At 37.9% G+C, this 24,311-nt stretch overlaps 1 protein-coding gene across 1 annotated transcript in view; it reads left to right on the top strand.

The window, feature by feature from the left end:
• Positions 1–24,311, top strand: part of wwc1.S (WW and C2 domain containing 1 S homeolog) — a 115,922-nt gene that overhangs the window by 50,726 nt on the left and 40,885 nt on the right. The window contains exons 2-8 of the mRNA XM_018256202.2: positions 2,674–2,783; positions 8,861–9,064; positions 10,821–10,897; positions 13,338–13,417; positions 20,780–20,909; positions 21,046–21,192; positions 24,185–24,258. Of these exons, the coding sequence (XP_018111691.1) occupies positions 2,674–2,783; positions 8,861–9,064; positions 10,821–10,897; positions 13,338–13,417; positions 20,780–20,909; positions 21,046–21,192; positions 24,185–24,258 (822 nt within the window). The remainder of the gene's footprint in view (positions 1–2,673; positions 2,784–8,860; positions 9,065–10,820; positions 10,898–13,337; positions 13,418–20,779; positions 20,910–21,045; positions 21,193–24,184; positions 24,259–24,311) is intronic.

Consider the following 24,311-nt stretch of genomic DNA (forward strand, 5'->3'; position numbering starts at 1 on the left):
TGGTTTCATGTGTAAAGGTATAGTAGCATTTCACAGAGATTCATTGTATTAATAATAAATACATTTACGTGATTTTTATAAGCTCATTTGCCAACATTTTTTGATAACAATCATAAGTTTATCATTTCAGTTGTTGTCGTGCTTAAAGGCAGACATAAAGATGCAACTACATTGTTCACCATGGTGAGCATTTCGCGGTTATTATCACACATTTTCGAATGAAATGAATGCCGTGGTGGTTGTTCTGCGGTACGCTGTCTGAATCGCATGTTTTCAAAACAAAGTTTGCTTCATCAGGCTTTACTTCTCATTAATTGTCCCTTAACAACAACAGCACATGCGGTCATGGCTTATTTTGTGCAAAGAATATTAATTATCAGGATATGTTTATACATAAACACCCAGCTGCCAAACTACTTGCCACAGAATTCAGGGTGCAGGCATATTGCACTTTAGCGAGAATTCATTTGCCAATTATATGCAAAGCTTTAATCTGAAATGTATATTATCAGGGTCGAACTGGGACGACGGGACACAGGGAAAAATCCCGGTGGGCACCAACCCTAATGGGCCCCTGTTAGCCCAGACCTGATCCCCCGATCAGCAGCGTCCGCCCCTTCAGGGCTGTATTTAGGTCCGATCACGACCCTATGGTGTGTGTTCTGACATCATGCGCCGTGCGCGCTGACATCACGCAACACGTTCAGAGGAAGTGACGTCAGCACGCCGTGCAGGTGACGTCACTTCCGCAGTCTTCCTTGGCCCCTCTACCCCTCACCCGATTTCCTATGTATATCTGGGGCAGTGGGTGGGGAGGGTTTTTTTTTTAAAAAGAAAAAAAACAAAACTGAAAAAAATAGGCAGCCCGTGTTGCCCTAGGCACAGGCCCTCGGGGGCCTCTATATAAATAGGGCCCTGCCCCCCTAAAGAAACAGATGATGTGCCGCAATAAGTGGCCATTTTCATGCAGGTGCAGAGTGCCGGCGTTCACGCATGAACACAGAGGTTCACAAGTCGGGAGGGGGCCCCCAGGGACTGCTAGGAGGGCTCTTGGCATTGCAGCCCTGACGACCTTCAATGCTCCTGTCCGACCCTGTAAATAATATGACCATTTATTCAGAAAATGTCACTTGAGACACTGCTGGAAAATTTTGCCGTGAAAAAAAACCCTACTGCAACAAAACGCACGTATGCCCCAATGTATTCCGTTCAGTAAAAGTTGCTGCAAAAAAAACATCCATAGACTGTAGTCTGCGCGTAAAAAGTTGCAGCAAAAAAAACCCCAAAAAACTGCTAATTGACTTCAATGCTTGGCACAAATTTTACTGATTTTTTGACAAAGCTAAACAAGACCGGTTCGCTCATGACTAGTGGGATTACCACTCCATTAATTACTCCAAAACGATTACACATGGTGTAGAGGTGGTATTATAATGATGTGCAGCCCCCTAGTGATTATTGAGGTGGCATTCCCTGCTCTTATGTCTGTTTCTAGGATTTCAAGAGGATACATACGTTTTAAAAAGATTATTATTCTAAAAATATCTAGTATAAGTAATTCTAAAACAACTGAACTTGCTGAGTAATCATTGAAGACGATTCACTACTCATCTGAGCCGCTGAAGACCTGGATGAATGAAAATCTTCATAGTCCTGTTGCCATTCATTTTGGAGATAATAAACTGAAGAAGCTGCTCGGGTGAGGAGTGAAACGTCTTCAATGATTACTCAGCAAGTCCAGTTGTTTTAGAATTACTTATACTAGATATACCTTGACCTGGATGAATGAAAATCTTCATAGTCATATTCTGGAAATAAGTGCAATAAGTGTAATATTGACCTAAGAAATTCTCTGTTGTTATTGGTTTTTCTCTTGCCCTGTTCTACTTAAAGGTGATTGAAAGATACCAAAGCAGTTTATTGCCAATAGATTAGCCACAATAGTGCAAGCTATAACACTATATTTATTCTGCAGAATGCTTTACCATACATCTCTAGAAACTCTCTGTTTGTTTAGGATAGCAGCTGCCATATTAGCTTGGTGTGGCATCACTTCCTGCCTGAGTCTCTCCCTACTCACTTATAGCTCTGGGCTCAGATTACAGCAGGGAAGGGTGAAGGGAGAGAGGAGCAAACTGAGCATGCTCAAGCCCTAGCCCTGGAGGTTTAAGCTGAAGGCAGGAAGTCTGATACAGAAGCCCATGTGTACACAATAGAAGGAAAGAAATTATGTGTTTCGTTTGACAGTGGACTCAGAGCAGCATTACTTTGAGGGTTTACTGGTGTATTTATATAGACCTTTCTGATAAAGCTTACTTAATTTTAGCCTTTCCTTCTCCTTTAACGGCAGACCAAATGAAAGTAGAGACTACAGTCTAGTCTTGGCTGCTTTCCGTTTTTGCCTTGCCATAGTAGAGATCAGCTGTATTTGCTGGATCTGATTTAATTACTGTATAATGTCTGGGAGGGACAGGGACATTCCTTTCTAAGTGTAAACACAAAGCTCCCTTGGTATGTGTGTGTAAACAAATAATGGAACAGGCTCATTTCATAATGGGCAGGAAATTCTCTCATCATTTTTTATGTTTAGTGTTTTCATTAAGGCTTGCGCTGTTTTTGCCAGCAATTCTCATTTTGGCCCTGGTTCTATAACCACTTTCATTATTTCTTAAGGTTTACAAAGCCATTAACCTTTGCTGACTGCATCGGCGATGAATTACCATTGGGTTGGGAAGAATGCTACGACCCCCAAGTGGGTGTGTATTACATTGACCATAACAGCCGTAAGTATCCTGCAATTTTCTGTAAGTATGCCTGCTGTACCATTCATATTAGAAAGTTTTAAATGTGGGGTTAACCCCGTTTTTTTGAAGGGCTTTCCGGGTCAAAACTGCCTGCCCAGTTTTCCAAATTAGGCCGATTGCCACTTCATAACCCTGCCCCTTTACGTCATCACGGCCAGCCCCCACTACATCAAGGCCCCGCCTCCCCTCCTGGAGTTAAGCTGGCCATAGACGTAAAGATCTGATCGTACGAATCGAGGATTTGTACGATATTCGGACCGTGTGTGGAGAGTCCCGACATTTTTCGTCCGGCGGAGATCGGTCGTTTGGTCGATCGGACAGGTTAGAAAATTTCTGTCGGCTGCCGATTATGTCTCTGCATGTATTGCCGATCGTAGGATTTTCAGTGGGAGACTCTCACTGGCTTTGGTTGGACATAGATATCGTACGATTGCTGTCAGGGGCAGAACATTGCTGATCTGTTCTTTAACTAATCTGACTGGTAAGACTTTGATCTGAATGGTTAGTGGCGGGTCGGGAGATGGGAAAGTCCGATCGTACGATGATTCGTACGATCGGATCTTTGCATCTATGGCCAGCTTTAGTCGGGAGGAAAGGTGGCAACCCTAAGGGTGGGGTTATGACACCTGGGTGGTTGCATCACTTTTATGCAACTGGTTGGATTGCTGTCCAGTTTTATCAATGTTTTGAACTGGCCAGTCCTAGGATGTCTGGTTTAAAACCACATAGGTGTCAACTAGCTCTGTCTTTACTTTGACTGATGAGTAAACACAATGCTTGATGCAAAGTATGGGATCTGTTATACAAAAAAAAGTTATCCAAATGAAGTGAAATACAGTAACCGATTCCTAATTTTTTACTGATTTGCTTTTTCTTTCTTTATTATTATTAATAATAATAATAATAACTGTGCTTGATGATAACTAAGCCAGGTTGATAGCAAAAACCACGGTGCGTATCATAATATTTAGATGTTTTTCATTTATTGGCCAATATATTGTTTGGGTTTCACAAGGTTGGAACCTGAACAGACACCGGAGACCTGAACAGGCCTAAATAAACTGAACTGTTCAAAACCTAACAGGTGGCAACCTTGAAAAACCCCATTGTAATGACAGGTTTTGGCCTGTAATAGATTCACTGTACCATTAATGCAACATGGACCCGTATAATTAAAAGAAACCATCACAACTGAAGTAGGACAGCCTGTTTTTTTTTTATTTTTTAAATCTCCCCGTCTGACAAATATGGTAGAAACAAGCTGATATTCGAGTTAAAACTATAGTAAGTCTCTTTATATAAACTTGTAAGTGAATATAAAACAGAACAGGATCCTCAAGCATGCAGCTTGGTTAAAGTAAAGTTAATGATAGATAACTTTGCTAGGGCTACTCTAAATGGTATGCAAAGACATATAGGGGGTTATTTATCAAAAATCCAAATTTTTCTGATTTAATTTAAAAAAAGTCCAACCAAAATAGAATCCATGATTTGACCTTATTTATGATTTAAAAAGCTCGATTTACTGTCATTGGATCGGGGAAAAACTCAATAAAATCGAGGAAAAACCCGAATGGTATGATTTTTTTTTTCTCAAATCGCTCAATTTTTTCAGGCGTTTTCCTGAAAAGTCCGAATTTTCAATTAGTTGGATTTTCAGATAATTCCAGTGCAGACCACATAGGATGGGGACCTCTCCCATTGACTTATATACAGTACATTTTCGGCAAGTCTGAGATGCTGGATTTTGGGACTCTAACTTCTTGCAGCCTCGGGTATAATAAATCTTTTTCCCATTAAAAATTCAGATTTTTTTTAGTAAAAAAACTCGAATTTGTAGCATTCAGACTTTAATAAATAACCCCCTTAGTGTTGTAGATGAAATCAGGGTTGACTGTAAGTGACTATACTGCCAGCACAATAGACTTTGTTTCCAGTTGGCCTATGCCATACTAATATTAATGAAGCTTAGGTTTTTTTTATTGTTTTATATGTCGACAAAGTCATTTCATGTATTTGTGCCCTATTACTCTGTACATAACCGCCTATTCATACAGGTATGGGATCCATTATCCAAAAACCAATTATCCAGAAAGCTCCAGATTATGGGAAGGCCATCTCCCATAGACTCAATTTTATCCAAATCATTCAAACTTTTAAAAACGATTTTCCTTTTCGCTGTGATAAATGGTACCTTGCACTTGATCCAAACTAAGATATAATTAATCCTTATTGGAGGAAAAACAATCTTATTGGGGTTATTTAATGTTTAAATGATTTACTAGTAGACTTAAAGGGTTGTTCACCTTCTAACAACTAGTTGTTTTCAGATAGATAACCAGAAATAACAACTTTTTCTCATTACTTTCTATTTTCTATGTGTCACAGTTTTTCTAATATTGAAGTGTAAAATGTCATTTTTCACCTTGTAAAGCAGCTCTGGGAGGGGGGGTCGCCGACCCTGTAAACTGTTCTAAATGGATACATTTAGTTGATACATTTCTTATCTTTGTCCCTGCTGAGCAGAATCCCTGGGTTTCATTACAGGCAGCTGTTAGAATTGATACAATAGTTGCTAATACTCCAGAGATGCTGCTGAGAAATGTATCAACTAAATGTTGCAAAATTGTAACAGTTTAGAGTCTGCACCTGAATTACTGAGCTGCCAGACTCAAACACCAGAGACCATTTAACTTTAAACTTAGATTTTGGAAAAACAGTAAAGCATAAATAATGAGAGTAATTGAAAAAAGTCTTAATTTCTGGGGAACAATCTGAACAACTGAACTGAAAAAAGTGTTTGGAAGGTGAACAACCCCTTTAAGGTCTGAAGATCTAAATTTTTACATTTTTAGTAGACTAAGTGGGTTATTTAGTAAACTCTAAATGCAAAAATCACAAAAATAAAATTTAATAAAACCTGACTTTTAAAAAAAATAAATTTTTCAGAGGATGGAAATTTCTGAATCCAAAAATCCGGCATCAAAGACCTGTTGAAGTTGTATATAAGTCAATGGGAGAAGTCCCAATGATTTTTTGATGTGCGTTGGGTTTCGTGCAATACCCCTAAGTTTTCTGATTTTCAAGTGAAAATTCTGAAAAAAATCGGATGGAAAAATCGCGAAAATCCCTGCAAATTAAAATTTTGGGAAAATGTAATTATAAATAAGCACAAAAAAACCCCGAGCGGATTTGATCGAAGTTTGTAGCAGAAAATATTGAGATAAATTCAGACTTTGATAAATAACCCCCTAAATGTATGAATAGCCAATTTACGGACAGATCCGTTATCTGGAAACCCTCTCCGGCCCGAGCATTCTGGATAATATCCATAGTTGTAATTGATAGAGGAATATCACACTCGTCTGTACTACGACTAATGTGATGCAAGTGTGAATGAAGTGAGGAAGATTCAAACTACCCCTGAATCACAGTCTCTTGATTCGCCTCTGTTTTGCTTTAACCCTTTCCATTCCTGTTTAGGATTACTGAGCATTGACATTAAGTATTTATTAATTGCAAGCTGGGTTTCAGGTTTTGCCTGTCTAATGAAGGTGCACATTCTGTAACCTGGCCGGTAGGTGGAAATTTAGTTCCTTTGTTCTCCCTCAGATCATCATTTTAAAGTAGTAAATATATAATACATATAAATACATTTAGTCTAAGCTGCTTTTCAGTTGTGATGATATTTTCTTGCATGTTCTTGTACCAGAAACGGAACCTAATCCTGCACCGAGCACAGTTTATTTTCAATATGATATAATTTTCCTTTAAAGGAAAACTAAACCTTTAAAATAAGTGAATGTAAAATTGACGAGAGTGCTATTCTAAGCTCTTTTGTAATTTACATTCATGATATATTTTCTTTTTATTTCAAGATAATAGATACATGTACTGTTAATATGAATGAATTTTGTTACAACAGCGCCACCTGCTGGTCGGTTTCTGACCATTTTGACCACCAAGTAGTCAAGGAAGTTGTCACCTATACTAGAGTCCTGCGCGGGTCCATTTTTTGGAACCAGCACTCGACCCGTACCCGCAACCTGCAACCTGGACCCGCAACCTGCATTCTTACCCGCTTGGACCCGCAAGTACCTTATCCTCAACCAGGACCCGCTGACCATCAAGAATCAGGAAATGCTGTCATTGTAAACCGGAAGTGACATCATAAGAAATAGGCGTGCTTAGAAAAAAAGGAGTAAAACAAGAAATGCTGTCATTGTAACCGGAAGTGACATCATTGGATGTAGGTGTGATCAGAAAAAAGGAGTAAAAATCCCTATTGAGAAGATCCGCGGCCCGACCTGCGACCCACAGAACCACCGACCTCTGTCTATACCAGCACCCGGAACTTCTACCCGCAACCCGCAGGGTAACGCAGGTTTTTGCGATTACCCGACCCACTGCAGGACTCTAACCTATACCTCCCAACTGTCCCGTGATAGTCCAATTTTGACAGCTCCACCAACAATCCCGGATTGTTACTGAAATGTCCCGTCATTCTCTTAAATCATCTGCACTGAACAGCCAGAAAGAGATACATAGTTTCTAAAACTTAATTGGCTTTTGGCAGGGTGCCTAGAATAAGTGTCAGGTGTACTTCAATGCTTTTGTTACAATTTAAGATAAGCAAAGAAGCAATTGTAACAATTTAAGAAGCAGGTCTCTTGGGGAAACTGACTTGCAGTGAGACGGAAACTAATAGACCTTAATTTTTAATTAATTTATTAGCACTAGTCACTTTAATAATCAATGAATTGTTTTATAATGAATTGAAAAGGGGAATCGAAGCAATACAGCTGAACTGAAAAAGCACCTGCACTTTGTAAACCGTCACTTGAATTTTTATCTTCTTGCTTTATTGTATAACTGCGATATATATAGAATTAATAACGTGCTAACTTATTTGCTATATATAACTAATTGAATCCGTATTAATTTAAAGCACTTGCACTTTCACTAATTTATTAGAAATATACAGAATTAATGGTGTGTTCTCTGATCAGATATATAAAATCATTGAAATAAATACAAAGTGGCAAATTAATATTAGAAAATTAATTAATTGGTGGTAAAGAGATTTCCTTCTCCAAGTAATATTGATAGTTGCTATCAAATAGGTGGTGGCAAATAAGTCTTAACTAAACATTGTAAACCAAATTTCTTTCTCTTCTTTTTTTATAAAATAGAAATGAGATTAAAGGGATCCTGTCATCGGAAAACATGTTTTTTTTTTCAAAACACATCAGTTAATAGTGCTACTCCAGCAGAATTCTGCACTGAAAACCATTTCTCAAAAGAGCAAACAGATTTTTTATATTCAATTTTGAAATCTGACATGGGGCTAGACATTTTGTCAATTTCCCAGCTGCCCCGGGTCATGTGACTTGTGCCTGCACTTTAGGAGAGAAATGCTTTCTGGCAGGCTGCTGTTTTTCCCTTCTCAATGTAACTGAATGTGTCTCAGTGAGACATGGGTTTTTACTATTGAGTGTTGTTGTTAGATCTACCAGGCAGCTGTTATCTTGTGTTAGGGAGCTGCTATCTGGTTACCTTCCCATTGTTCTTTTGTTTGGCTGCTGGGGGGGGGGGAAAGGGAGGGGGTGATATCACTCCAACTTGCAGTACAGCAGTAAAGAGTGATTGAAGTTTATCAGAGCACAAGTCACATGACTTGGGGCAGCTGGGAAATTGACAAAATGTCTAGCCCCATGTCAGATTTCAAAATTGAATGTAAAAAAATATTTTTGCTCTTTTGAGAAATGGATTTCAGTGCAGAATTCTGCTGGAGCAGCACTATTAACGGATTCATTTTGAAAAAAATGTTTTCCCCATGACAGTATCCCTTTAAAGCACCACTGTGGAAAAGATTGATGTGAATGATGAACAGTCTATGGAAAACACTATGTAATATACTGTATATAATTGTAAATAAAAGATAATACGTAGAATGTAAAACCCGCTGCTGTGAAATCTGTTATCTGTCCCAATAGGAAACAGTAAACACTGACCCTTTTGATTTGTTGTCCAATTAAACCTAAAATGTTTTGCAGAAACCACACAGATAGAGGACCCAAGGGTGCAATGGAGAAGAGAGCAAGAGCGCATGCTGAAGGATTATCTGGTGCTCGCTCAAGAGGCTTTACTCGCACAGAAGGAAATTTACCAAGTCAAACAGCAGAGGCTTGAATTAGCACAAAAGGAATACAGGACTCTGAATGATGTCTGGAAGCATAAAGTGGGATCTCAGACAAGCTGTGAGTACTGGAGCCCGACACACATATCATGGTAGTGATATAAAATATGTATATAAAATATATCATGAACTACTAGTATTTCTATTGTCTGCAAAGGCCTCTACATGTAAAGCACTGCAAGGTCCTCTACCTTTAGCCTCACTTAAAATACTATGTATTTATGTGTGCAAGTGCTGAATGTACAGGTATAGGACCTGTTACTCAGAATCCTCGGGATCTGGGGGTTTCTGGATAACGGATCTTTCTGGAATTTAGATTAGGTCTATTAGAAAATCATGTAAATATTACATAGCTGGTTTTACTTCCAATAAGGGTTCAGTATATCTTAAGTACAAGCTATTGTTTTATTATGACAGATTTCTAAAAATTTGGATTATTTGCATACCTCCCAACTGTCCTGCTTTTTTGCAGGACAGTCCTGATTTTTGACAGCTCGACCGGCAGTCCCGGGTTTGTTACTGAAATGTCCCGACTTTCTCTTTGATCTCCTGCACCGAACAGTCAGAAAAAGATACAACATTTCTAACTTAATTGGCTTTTGACAGAGAGCCCAGAAAAGATACTTAGATGTTTTTGTAACAATTTAAGATAATCAGGTCTCTTGGGGAAACTGACTTGCAGCTTAAAGGGCAATTTATCTACATTAACAAAACTGTAATAACACATAAAAAAAACACAAAAATGTGTTTAAACTTTCACAACCTGCCAAATTTTGTAAATGGGACATGGTAATTGGGGGTGTGGCCACAAAAATGGGCGTGGTAAAAAAAATCTTTTTTGTCCCGTTTATCTATTTCCAAACTGTTGGGAGGTATGTGTTTGGTTTAGTCTAAGGCAGATGGGCTTTCTGTAATTTGGAACTTTCTGGATAACTGGTTTCCGGATAACGGATCCCATACCTGTACTCACTTTCTTACATGTCTTTATGGCATTTAGTAACATAGGAAACTAAGGGGCAGATTTATCAAGGGTCACATTTCGAAGTACAAAAAACTTCAAAATTCGACCATCGAATTAAAAAACTTTGCATTCGAATATCGAATTCGCAGTTTTTTCAACAAATTTAGAAATCCTGCGGTCGAATAAAAATCGATTTTAGCGATCGATCAAAGGATTTTTATTCGATGTGTAAAGACTTAGAAAAATGTTGTAGAAGGTCCCCATAGGCTAACATAGCACTTCGGCAGGTTTCATTTGGCGAAGTATTGAAGTTGATGTTTTTTTAAAGAGACAGTACTTCGATTATGGAATGGTCGAATATTCAAATGATTTTTACTTTGAATCGAAGTAAATTCGAAGTCGTAGTATCCTATTCGATGGTCGAAGTATCCAATAGATTACTTTGAATTTCGAATTTTTCTACTTCGAAAATTCCCTCGAATTCACTCCGACCCTTAGTAAATCTGCCCCTAGGTGTTTGGAAATCAATATGAAGTATACTGATTATCCGATACCATGGATAATAAAAAAAAAATACATCTCAGCACCAAGAAGGCAAATAACTAAATATTTATGTAAATAGCTAAAAATAATAGTTACATAGTTACTGTTATGCATAGCCGTTTGCATATGAAATAATAAAGTAGATTAATTTCTAACTGTAATATTTACTTAGCCTTTAGTTTATTACATTTAAACGTGTTTGAGAACTCCTCCTTTTTCTCTGCTTCATATACAGTAGGTCTCCTTCAATCTGTTCTGTAACTGTCCACTGCTATTGTCCTAAAGTCATGAAAGTAATATTTTCTATTTCTAGTGGTTTCTGGCTCCTCTTCAAGTTCCAAATATGATCCAGATATTCTCAAAGCTGAAATTGCAACAACAAAATCCAGGGTATGTTATATATTCTGTTTTACAGGATATCGATTGGGGTGTTTTTACTACTTTTTGTACGTTAATTGCGATCCATCATTGGCTTCTTGTATTAAAAATAAATAAATTAAAGGTGTATTTTAAGACCAAAGTGTTTAAAAAAGTACATCATTTATTTATCAAACAGAATTCTTAAAATCTGTCCGGCCAGAAACACAATAAATAAGTAGTCCGTAAAATTACATAAAAACAATTATCAAATTATTTCAGGCGGATGGTCGCTTGTTTAAGGGGCCGATTCACTAAGGGTCGAATATCGAGGGTTAATTAATGATTCGAAGGATTTTAATCCAACGATCGAAGGAATATCCTTCGATCAAAAAAAGTTAGCCAAGCCTATGGGGACCTTCCCCATAGGCTAACATTGACTTCGGTAGCTTTTAGGGGGTCGAAGTTTTTTTTAAAGAGACAGTACTTCGACTATCGAATGGTCGAATAGTCGAACGATTACTACGAATCCTTCGATTCGAAGTCGTAGTCGAAGGTCGAAGTAGCCCAAAAAAAAAACCTTCGAAATTCGAAGTTTTTTACCTTCGAACCCTTCACTCGAAGTTAGTGAATCGGCCCCTAAATTTCAATAATACAATATATACTCCTAGGTAATGATAGGTGGTTGCCCCAACTGTGAAATAGCATAGGTAGACTATGACTACGTATCTGTGATATGAAACGCGTCAGGATTAATATGTTTTTAATCTACTGAAATAAACTTGAAGTTTTTACTCGACGAGTGGACTGTGAAGTGCTTGCCAACATACATGATTTGGTTATGCACCACCTTCATCTACGGGTTCGGGGGCGATGCACCCGGGCTATTCGTCAATTTTGGTGAGTGCGGCCTTTTTCCCTAATTTTCAGAATCCAGGAGCGTAGGACCTTGGGTTTAAACACCCAGGTCATCGGCCATAAAGGTTGAGCATGATATCTGGATGAAGGCTTATGGCTGTCCTTTTTTTTTTTTTTTAAAAAAAAGAAATAATAAATAACGATATAATGGATTATCATTAGAAGAGTGGAGTTCCCTCTAAGATTTAGAATATGCCAAATCCAGAAAAAATGTGTTTAGTGGGAGCACTTACCGGACGCTGGATTCAAACGTGCTGCACAGCCACCCGCCATCCCATGCGGTCAAAAAGATTCCAAGGACAAGAAGAAAAAACAGCGGAGCACCGTGAGAGTCCAGTAAAAGTATTAAAAAATGAAATTTTTTTTAGTAAAAAACAGATTACAGCAGCAGTGAACCCTGGCTGCCCGCTTAACGCGTTTCGTGGCGTCCTGCTTCTGATAAAGTGGCAGGACGCCACGAAATGCGTTAAGCGGGCAGCCTGGGTTCACTGCTGCTGTAATCTGTTTTTATATGTTTACTAAATAAAATTTTCATTTTTTAATACTTTTACTGGACTCTCACGGTGCTCCGCTGTTTTTTCTTCTTGTCCTTAGAATATGCCAAATGCCTTATAATATATAGGTTGAACTTGGACTTGTTAATTTTTGTGAATAGTGTAAAATACCTTCTTTAATCATAAAAACCGAAAAATACACTCCCATTTCATTTCAGGTGTTCATGATTAAAATAGGATATCGGCACAAACATCCCATTGAAGCCTCCCCTTGTACAGAGCCCTGCAGAGTCTCGTAAACGAGCATACGATTTGAGAAAGAAGACGCTGCAGGGCCATCTTGTGTGCGAATTGAAGCGCGCAGTCCAATATAGGAGACTCTGCAGTGCTATATACAAGCGGAAGCTTCAATGGGACGTTTGTGCCGATATGCTATTTTAATCATGAGCACCATGTGAGTTTATTTTTAACTTGGTTTTTATCAATAAAGAAGGTATTTTACACTATTGCTGATATATATGTAGATTAATTCTTTTACACTATGGGGCAGATTTATCAAGGGTCGAATAGTCAATTCAATTAGAATTTTCTATTTTAAAAATTCCCACATTCTAATTTTAATCCCGCTATTCGGATGTAAATTTGAAGGTGAGATTTATCCTAAAACAGTCCTAATTCGAATATTTCTGCCGAGTTCATGTAGAAGTCAATGGCAGAGGTCCGCTGAGCCATTTGGAGATGTTAATAGCCTTCTTGACATTCGAGGGTTTTTTTCGGGAGAAAAAAATTTGGATTAGTACGAATCTAATACGATTACAATACGATTCGAATTTTCAGGTCGGAACCATTTAATAGAATATTAGCCATTCAAATTTTTTCTTAAATAACCTTCAAGTCAAATTGTGAGTATATTCGATTTTTAAAAAACTTGAAATTCGACCTTTGATAAATGGGCCTCCCCATGTTCTTTCTGCTTGTCTTCTGTGGAGCCTCTGTGCGCTGGCTCTTATTTTAGGGATTGGCCTATAGAACCACTGCCTGATAGGTACTTTGTCTTACAGGTGAAAAAACTGAAGAGAGAAACGGTCTTTCTGCGACAAGAACTCCAGTATAAAGAAAATGGCTACCAAACCCTCAAAGAGTATGATTTCTTTACCTTACCTGTCTTTTACGGAAAGAAATATTGGCTGTGTAAATATGTCACTGAGCATCACAGGGCACAGTAAAGGTCAAATCTCCTCTCCCATCTTTAAAAACTGGCCTCGTATGTCAACTGTATAGTTATTGCATATATCTTGTGCGAGATCTCGATGACTTGGGGGTAATCCATGATAAATCGATGCCAGCTCTTGTAACGATGGTTTTATAAATGACCTTACACTCTCTTACAACATCTTGTATCAGTTACATAAAGGGTTCAAAACAAGCTCTTTAGGAAGCCATTCGCTTGGCACATGCATCTATTAAGTATGCACCACTTATTTTGCTCTGCACCTTTGTTTGCATACCTATAATAGTCATCGAGAGCAGTGCAATGGAGCCGTAACAAAGCACAGAGCTATGAATAGCCTTGCTCTCCCTGGTGCTACTTACTTATACCTTCATAACGAGGAACAAGTAAGGGGAATTCCCATTGGGAGGAATCACACCAGACACTTGACTTTGCCTTTTAGAACATTTATTCCAGCAGAGTTGGCTCAAGCTTTCGGGGTCAATCCCTTCCTCAGGGGCTTCTGAGGAAGGGGTTGACCCCGAAAGCTTGTGCCAATTCTGCTGGAATATATGTTCTAAAAGGCAAAGTCAAGTGTCTGGTGTGCTTCCTCCTTATGGGAATACTTGTATGAGAAATTGGCTTGGAAGTAGCCTGCGGAGTTGAATGCACCCTATGGAAAGAAAGTTAGTGGTGTGCCGAAGAAAATGTGTTTTGGAACAAGTAAGGGGATCAGACAAGGGCATAGACATTTAGTTTGTCTGCTCTTCTGACGCCCCCCATGGCTAGTGATATATTCAATAGACAGGTCAGATTCCATTAAAACTGAGTCATTAGCAGTAGGTAGAATGTACACAGGGGTGGATAGGGAAATTGTTAAAGTAAAAGTTCAGTGTAAAACTAAAAACTGGGTAAATAAAGAGGCTGTGCAAAATAAAAAATGTTTCTAATATAGTTACCCAAAAATAATTACCCAAAAATATAATGTATAAAGGCTGGAGTGACTGGATGTCTAAAAGAACAGAACACTACTTCCTGTTTTTCAGCTCTTTAACTCTGAGTTAGTCAGCGACTATAAGGAGGGCCACATGGGACATAACTGTTCTGTGCAATTGATCCATAAGGGGAACTATCACGAAAATGAAAATTTGATATAAGCTGAATTAGAGTTCACTTAAATTACTGATTCCAGTACAAACACAATCTAACAAAATAACTGCCTTTTGCGCAAATCCTGCATGTAGAGAGACATGATGTCTGGTGATTTTAATAGAGTGAGCTCTAATACATCTTCTAGGCAAAAGGAGCCCCCGTATAAGATATATTGGATCTAACTGTCAATGAATATCTGACACCCAACTGCTGCATGAAGACAGAATGGAGAGAAACAGATGCTGAGAGAGGGATAGTGAAGATAAACTTGATTATTTCAGAAACGATACAGAATTTTTAATTGATTATATTTCTTATATGATGAAGCTTATATTAAATTTTCATTTTCACAATAGTTCCCCTTTAGCATTCAGCTCAGATTCAAAAGCAAACATTTATGACCCATGTCGCCCCCACTCAAGTCACTGATTGGTTGCTGCCTGGTAACCAATCAGTGGAAACCAAGAGAGCTGCAAAACAGGAAGTAGTGTTCTGGCTATTATGTGAGACATCCAGTCACTCCAGCCTTTATACATTACATTTTTGTCTAACTAACTAAATTAGAACCAGTTTTTTATTTTGTCTATTTACCTAGTTTTTATTTTTACACTGAACAATTCCTCTAATATTCTAGAAGCAAGGTTATGTAACCATACCCCCAGGCCATGACAGTCTCATACCTCCATATTGTACATAGTACTCTGTGCCACACAACACATTCTTGTTTGTCTGTTTATTATTTCAGTTGTTAGTTCATATCCATGTATGCATCAATCAGAATCATTTATGTTCTATACCCGTGGCTATGGTCTATTTGCCTTTTTTTCATGCAAACTCAGATAAAAGTACAGCTGATACAATCAATTCACTAAGGGGCTGATTCACTAAGGGTCGAATAATTAATTAACCCTCGATATTCGACTGGGAATTGAAATCCTTCGACTTCGAAGTCGAAGGATTTAGCGCAAATAGTGCGATCGAAGGATCGAAGGATAATTCCTTCGAATCGAACGATCCGAAGGATTTAAATCCAACGATCGAAGGAATATCCTTTGATCAAAAAAAGTTAGCCAAGCCTATGGGGACCTTCCCCATAGGCTAACATTGACTTCGGTAGCTTTTAGATGGCGAACTAGGGGGTCGAAGTTTTTTTTAAAGAGACAGTACTTCGACTATCGAATGGTCGAATAGTCGAACGATTTTTAATTCGAATCCTTCGATTCGAAGTCGTAGTCGAAGGTCGAAGTAGCCCAAAAAAACTTCGAAATTCGAAGTTTTTTAACTTTGAATCCTTCACTCGAAGTTAGTGAATCGGCCCCTAAGTGTTTATATATATATATATATATATATATATATATATATATATATATATATATATATATATATATATATATATATATTTCCCGTAGCTTATAGCATCAGAAGTATTTTCCTATACAAACCCTGCATGAACATTTTGTAAAGATGTTACCTTGTGTGATAGAGGAGGACATTGTTTTCCCTTGTGCTAATTTCTTGGACATCACACTTTCAAAACAAAAGGAAACAAATGTAGAACTAAGATATATCACTAATTAGCTAGAATGTGACATTTTACAGGGGATCAAAATCAACGGCTCGGTTGAATGTTAAGGCAGTTTATAATTCTTTGCTTAACAAGGTCTTGTAGCACCAGCAACCTTTTCATTTCTCACTAGTAGATTCTCTGGAGCAGCTCCCATATAAATATTTTTTTTTTATTTTTAATTAGGGAGCTGCCATATAACATTTCAGGAGCATGTCCCAGATGGCTATAAGAAGAATGTACTTCTACTGTTCCTAATCACCTGCCAAACCAGTTCCAAACCTCTCCTGCCTTCGCATTTACGCCTTTAGTTTGGCTGCAAGAATGTGTGTTGAAACTGTGGAACAATAATTCCGGCAAACATTAAATCTCAGGCTAATAATATAATTATATAACAAAGGTGGCCAGTGTCTGGATTATCAAACCAGTAATTAGAATTAAAGAACAAGTCACCACTTATTCTACACACTACTGTATATCATAGAGCTGTTTAAACATCTGCACTAAGCATTTTACACACCAGGAGATTAAACGCTAGCGATAAATCGCTGCTTCTCTGGGCAACTAATCTCCTGCACTCTCCAGTAAAAAGCTTTCCCATAGTCAATAATGTGAATCGCTGGTGGTAAAACACGTGTGTCGCTCCAGTCTCCCAAAATCACTTGAAGTTTCCTCTTGTAGCGATTTTGGGAGACTGGAGCATTGACACAGTTTACCCTGATTTTAGGAGATGTCTAGCAGCTGTAACCCTACCAGCAGCAGTACATGAAAAGCAGGTGGTATCCCCTTGTTTGATACCTTGAATAATTGTTGGTTGGGTTTACAGTATTATCTGTTAAAACCAAGGGCAATTAAAACTATTAATTGCCATTATTGAACTATCTGCAAATATTCTCTTTCTATTTTATATGCCACAAGGGCAACAATGTGCCATTAGAAAAATTATTCATACTCTAACTGAATAACAACCCCATCCGTTACTAAGTTTTGTACTGGTGTCTGCAAACAACTAACACATAAGCCAATGAAATGGGAACTAACACATAAGACAAGTGTATTTAATCAAAATATAATATAGGTCCTGTTCCCTTTCCTCACTTCTTTTCCTCTCTTGTTTCTTCTTTCTTTCTTTCTTTCCTTCCTTCTTGTTTTTTTTTCCTAATGTAATTTTTTGTAGTTTTGAACATTTAAAAATTAAATCTTAAAAAAAAAAAAAAAACCAGCCTTCAGAAGGTGAGATGTTCTTACCCCTGGTCCATAAAAGCTGCGACTAAAATCAGCCAGGTCAATTGGACAGGTTTAAAAATCCTTTCAGATTGAGGACTGCATTGGTTCATTGATGCATTTTTCGCACCGTCTTTTTACATTCCCAGCTTTGTATATATATATAGCCACCTTTAGCCTATGGCTCCCAGAATACTGTCTGTATACCGAGGGGTGTAAATTCCAGTGATATTGTGATGGAGCACACTTGCACTATTCTGCGGTTACCCAGTGTACACGTATATTCTAATCCAAGCATTTTGTAATCCAAGCATGTGCTAATCAAAGCATGTTCTAATCCAAGCATGGTCTAATCCAAGCATGTGCTAATCCACACATTCTCTGATCCAAGCATGTGCTAATCCAAGCATGTGCTAATCCAAGCATGTGCTAATCAAAGCATGTTCTAGTCAAAGCATGGTCTAATCCAAGCATGTGCTAATCCACACATTCTCTAATCCATGCATGTGCTAATCCAAGCATGTGCTAATCGTAATCCAAGCATGGGCTAATCCAAGCATGGGCTAATCCAAGCATGTTCTAACCCAAGCATGTGCTGATCCAAACATGTGCTGATCCAAGTATGCTCTAATCCAAGCATTTTCTAATTTAGGCATGTTCTAATCCAAGCATGCTCTAATCCAAGCATGTTCTAATTTAGGCATGTTCTAATCCAAGCATGCTCTATTCAAGCATGTTCTAATTTAGGCATGTTCTAATCCAAGCATGCTCTAATCCAAGTATGCTCTAATCCAAGCATTTTCTAATTTAGGCATGTTCTAATCCAAGCATGCTCTAATCCAAGCATGTTCTAATTTAGGCATGTGCTAATCCAAGCATGCACAATGCTCACTGAGGTAGGAAACAAGTTGTGTTAGTTCACAAAGGTGAGATCCAGCATATAACTTTGTTGGAATATGGTTGTCAGTAATTGGCAAAACAGCTATGTTCATTACAGCTCATTAACCAAAGCTACACGATAAGCTTTAATAACCCTATCAATTGAGTTTTATGTGTGGAACATGTCTTATTTTGTATGCTTGAGCTAGTGGCCATTAAAGGGATTGTTCACCTTCCAAACACTTTTGCAGTTGTTTTCAGATTGTTACCCAGAAATAAATACTTTTTTAAATGACTTTCCATCTTTTATTTTTTACCGTTTTTCTAAAATCTTAAGTTTAATGTTTCTGTCTGTGGTGTTTTAGACTTACCCGCTCAGTAATTCACGTGCAAGTTCTAAACTGTTACAATTTTGCAACATTTCTTTGATACATTTCTCAGCAGCATCTCTGGAATATTAGCAACTATTGTATCAACTCTAACAGCTGCCTGTAATGAAACCCAGAGATTCTGCTCAGCAGGGACAAAGATTAGAAATGTATCAATTTAGAACAGTTTAGAGGGTCGGCGACCCCCCTCCCAGAGCTGCTTTAGAAGGTGAAAACTTTACACTTTAATATTAGAAGAGTGGTCACGCATAGAAAATAGAAAGTAACTGGGAAAAGTCTTTATTTATGAAACCAACTGAACTGAAAAAAAGCGTTGGAAAGTGAAAACTTTCTTTTGATGCCACAAGCAATATGGCTACCGGTCTTAAGTTGACTTCTTTCATATATGTATGTTTGCATTCTGAGTTATTTGGAAACCCGTTTTCTGGAAAGTTCCGAATTACAGAAAGGTCATCTCCCAAATAATCCAAATGCTGTATGTGCATTCAAGTGGAAACTGATGCGCTCTCTGTAGACACCACTACAACTCTCACTAATAAATGGCATCGTTAGTCAGTTGGCCTATAAAGAATTCTTCTAATCAAAATCCGAATTTATCTCATTATTTTCTGAAATATGCTCCGACCAAATCCGCACAGGTTATTTCCAGTTATTTTTTTATTATTATTTATTAATACATTTTCCCAGGAAAAAAATCAAAATTTAAGTGAAAATTGTCCAAAAATTTAAATCATACAAATATTTCAGATTTTCCGCCCGAAAAATCAGATTTTTCAGATTTTTGCCTGAAAACCACAAAATCTTTGGCTTTTTGCCTGAAATCCAGCACAGATCAGGATATCCTCGAGACTTCTCCCATTTACTTATATACAACCTCGGCAGGTCTGAGATGCTGGATTTTCAGATTCTGACTTTTTCCATCCTTGGGAAAAAAAATTGGATTTTATAGCAAAAAAAAATCTAATTTTTCAAGTTTTTGGCATTTTTAACTTTATTAAATAACCTCCTTACACTTTACTGAAAACCAGTGGAAGACCAACACAACTTATATACAGACAAATTAGTCGTTATAGTGGGTAAAATGCAAATTTGCTTGACACTTGGATTTGGAGTATGATCTAATTTGGCGCAGATTCTGTTTGTGTGGGTGCAAGTTCCTATGGGATTAAGGAAGGCTTCTGTCTTAATTTGTTGTTATAGTACAATAGGCGTGTTAGCCTGTCATCTTTCTACTTCAGGTGTTGCATTTATATTATTACTAAACCGATAAGCATGTCCCAACTTGACTCAGTTACTTTATATTCCTTATGCCATGATACCATCAATAAACATGAGAAGTAGTCTACATTGAACCCAAAGATGCAGTGAGAACACAATAAAAAAAAATCTGCTAAGAGAAATAGAAATAGTACAGGTATGGGACCTGTTATCCAGAAGGCTTCCGGATAACAGATCTTTCTGTAATTTGGAACTTCATACCTAAAGTCTACTAGAAAATTATATAAACATTATATAGACCCAATAGGCTGGTTTTGCTTCCAATAAGGATTAATTATATCTTAGTTGGGATCAAGTACAAGCTACTGTTTTATTATTACAGAGAAAAGGGAAATCATTTTTAAAAATTTGGATTCATTGGAAAAAATGGAGTCTATGGGAGACAGTCTTTTCTTGATTACAAGCATTTTTTATTAACCTGTACAGGTATAGGATCCTTTATCCAGAAACCTATCAAGAAAGCTCAGAACTACGGGAAGGCCGTCTCCCATAGACTCTATTTTAATAAAATAATTCAGATTTTAAAAATGATTTCCTTTTCCTCTGTAACAATAAAACAGTAGCTTGTACTTGATCCTGGCTAAGATATAATTAATCCTAATTGGAGGCAAAACCAGCCTATTGGGTGTAATTAATGTTTATATGATAGTTCCATTGACTATGACGATCTAAGTTATGGAAAGACCCCTTACCCGGAAAACCCCAGGTCCCAAATATTATGAATAACAGATCCTCATTTTAATGCTAGCATTAACAAATACAGGTAGAGCCACTGTTGCATCCCATTGATGTGTTTATTTTGAACAGGATTGATTTGAAAATGTCAGGAAACCATTGTGCCTATAAACTTGACGAAGCCCAAGCCATACTGAATGAGATGAAAGCCATCAAAAAGGCTATAACTTCTGGCGAACGAGAGAAACAAGACCTAATTCAGGTACTTTGCTAAACAGAGCACAACCGGTATCATATTGGCCGGATTTGGCCACTATGGATGTAAGTAAAGCAAATTATAAAATGCAGCCGCCTGGAAATGTAATGACCGTGAGTAAACTGTGGACTAATTTCCTTAGAGTCTTGCGGAATTGAAAAATGGCTTCCTCATTGACAAGGGATCCCAATCCGACCTTTGGGCCAGCGATACTTCTTTAGCATCTTCAGCTAATTCTCTGCCCAGGCATTATCTCAATGTCAGTTCTCAAACGGATATTTCAGGACACGTAAGTTACATGTTTCTTTTATGATTCATTTATTTTTATACATCAGTAATGTCCAGGTTTTTTTTTTAACCAAAATAAAATAACTGATTCGCAGCTAGTCTTTTCAACGTGGGACAGTCCATTGTACAAAATATATTTATAATTATAGTGAATACTGTTAATGTACAAAGTATGCAGTGTTCCATTTGAAAACATTCAAGTCATTGCTCAATTCCAGATACTTAATTGTCTAAGAGCTGGTTTTTTTTTTATATACTATAAGGGCAATACAGGTATAGGAGCCGTTCTCTGGAAACCCGTTAACCTGAAAGCTCCACATTACTGCAAGTTTGTCTCCTATAGACTCCATTTTTAACAATTCCGATTTTAAAAATGATGTCCTTTTTCTGTAATAACATAACAGTATCCTTCTTGGCAGGAAAACAAGCCTTTTCAGTATATTTAGGGGCAGATTTATCAAGGGTCGAATTTCGAATTTGAAAAACTTCGAAATTCAAATTCAAAAAGACCAACCGAAATTTATTTAAAAAAAAAAATCAAAGTTTTTATTTTCCAGGGGAATAGTCCTTATTTGTTCAAATTCGTCTGAATTCGATTTGTATGAATCGAAGTAATAGCGCATTCGAATCGTACAAATCTAAGTTTTTCCCCCCAAAAAACTTCAATTTTCCACCAATTGACTCCAAATGGGTTCTAGGAGGTCCGCCATAGGCTAAAACAGCAATTCGGCAGGTTTTAGATGGCGAATGGTCGAAGTCAAATTTTTATGAGACAGTACATGATAAATTTCGATATTCTAATTTTCGATTTTTTTTTCAGATTCGTGTCGAAGTAGACAAAAATTGGCTTGAAATTCTAATTTTTTAAATTTGAATTTTCACTTTGACCTTTGATAAATCTGCCCCTAAATGATTAAATGTTTTTTCAGACTTAAAAGAGAACTAAACCCTTTATATTAATATCCCCTACCCTACATAGACCCTCCTCCCTGCTCCCCCCATCCTAGGTGTTACCCTCGGTAAATGCCCCTAACTCTTTACTTACCCCTCGCTGCAGATTCAGCTCATTGGAGTTCACGGGCACCATCTTTTTTCTCTTCGGTAATCTTCGTTAAGTAAGCACCGTATTGGCGCATGCGCAGTTGGAGCTGTCTGCCGGGTTTATTAACAACTGCGCATGCGCCGAAAGTCACGGAAATTGCTGAAGCGCTGGAAGAACACCCGAAGAAAAGAAGATGTCGCCCATGAACTCCGATGCATCTGCAACGAGGGGTAAGTAAAGAATTAGGGGCATTTACCGAGGGTAACACCTAGGTTGTGGGGGAGCAGGGAAGGGGGTCTATGTAGGGTAGGGGTTTTTATAATAAGGGGTTTGGTTCTCCTTTAAGATCTGAAGTTCCAAATAATGGAAAGACCCCTTATCCAGAAAGTCCCAGGTCCCGAGCATTCTGGATAACAGGTCCCGATACCTGTACTATGAGGACACCCATTCTGATAATTGAAATGGTCTGTTTAAGCCACAGCCATCATTACTGACAAATGTTCGACTCAAAGTATTATTACTCATCGATAATGCCAACAAATACAAGACATAACACATTACATACAAAGACAAGCATTTCACCAGTATAGATGCTCAACTATAAATGCATATTGTTAGGAGACAATACAGGAGAGGGCCCTGTTTGTGAGAACTTACAATGTAAAAGGGTGAGGAAGTTAAACATACTGTATGGTGAGGTTGCAGAGGTCCTGTTGGTTGAGATATTAGTGAAAAATGGAAAGCCATTAGTTTACCTTTAACTTTTAGTATGATGTAGACCTTAATATTCTGAGACAGTTTGCAATCGTCTGCTGTTCAGCAGCTCTCCTGTTTGGTTGTTCATCAGCTATCTGGTTGTCTCGTTTACCCTAGCAACCAGGCAGTAGTTTGAACTAGAGATAGGAATATGAATTGGAGAAGGACAACATAGAAAGATAAGAAATAAAAAGTAACAATAACCACATTGTAGCCTCACAGATCAATAGTCTTTGTCTGCTGAGATCATAGACCCCCATTTGAAAGCTGAAAAGAGGCAGAAGAGGAAGGCAAATAATTCAAAAACCATAAGAAAAAAAGAATGAAAACCAATGGCAAAGTTGAAAGGAATAGGGCATTGTATCATATGCTAAACATTGACTTGAAGGTTGAACTTAGAACTTTTAGGTTATGGTCCTGAATAAAAGGATGGATTCTGATTGTTTGTAGAGGTTTTGGGAGAGTCTAATGCAGTGATCCTCAGTAGCTCATGAGCAGCATGTTGCTCTCCAACCCATTTGATGTTGCTCCCAGTGTCCTCAAAGCAGGTGCTTATTTTTGAATTCCAGGCTTGGAGGCAAGTTTTGGTTGCATAAAAAAAAACAGATGCACTGCCAAACAGAGTCTCAATGTAGGTTGACAATCCACATAGGGCTACCAAATGGCCAATCACATCCATGTGTTGCTCCCCAACTCCTTTTACTTCTGGATGTTGCTCACGGGTTCAAAAGGTTGGGGATCCTTGGTCTAATGAGTAGGAGGAAGGAGCTCTAGAGGATGGGTATAGCATGAGAACAGTCCTGGATACAAGAATGTGAGGAAGAGGTTGTGCAGGAAGTTAAGTTTTAGGGAGTACTTGGTTATCAGGGAAGCAGTGACGTAACTAGCGTAGACCCCATGCTTCGGGATCTGCTTCCTCTATAGGTAAACATCTGCAGAGAAGGTAAAATCTAAATAAGTGAAGTTAAGGATTCCTGCCAGCAATGGAAATTATTGTTATTTTTGTTACTCATTATTATTATTATTATTATTCCATGTCTGCTTGTTATTTTGCATTGAAAAGACATGGGGCTATTATTAACCTTTGCCACGTAGCTCTTTGTAGTGGGCATAGAATAAATGGTACAATTCAAACTGGTTGTACAGTACTTTGTGTAGTTCAGCTGATGACTCTGATCGTCTATTGTTTCCCCAGCTTTCTGTGGTCAGTAATAACCATTTGGCTGAGAAGGTCAGGTTACAACTTCGATATGAAGAGGCAAAGAGGAGGTAATTACTTTTTGCATGCACCGAATGTTTTCTGCAAAGTATACTTTTTTCTG

This window comes from Xenopus laevis, chromosome 3S, assembly GCF_017654675.1.
Source record: "Xenopus laevis strain J_2021 chromosome 3S, Xenopus_laevis_v10.1, whole genome shotgun sequence".
Classification (NCBI taxonomy): Eukaryota; Metazoa; Chordata; class Amphibia; order Anura; family Pipidae; genus Xenopus; species Xenopus laevis.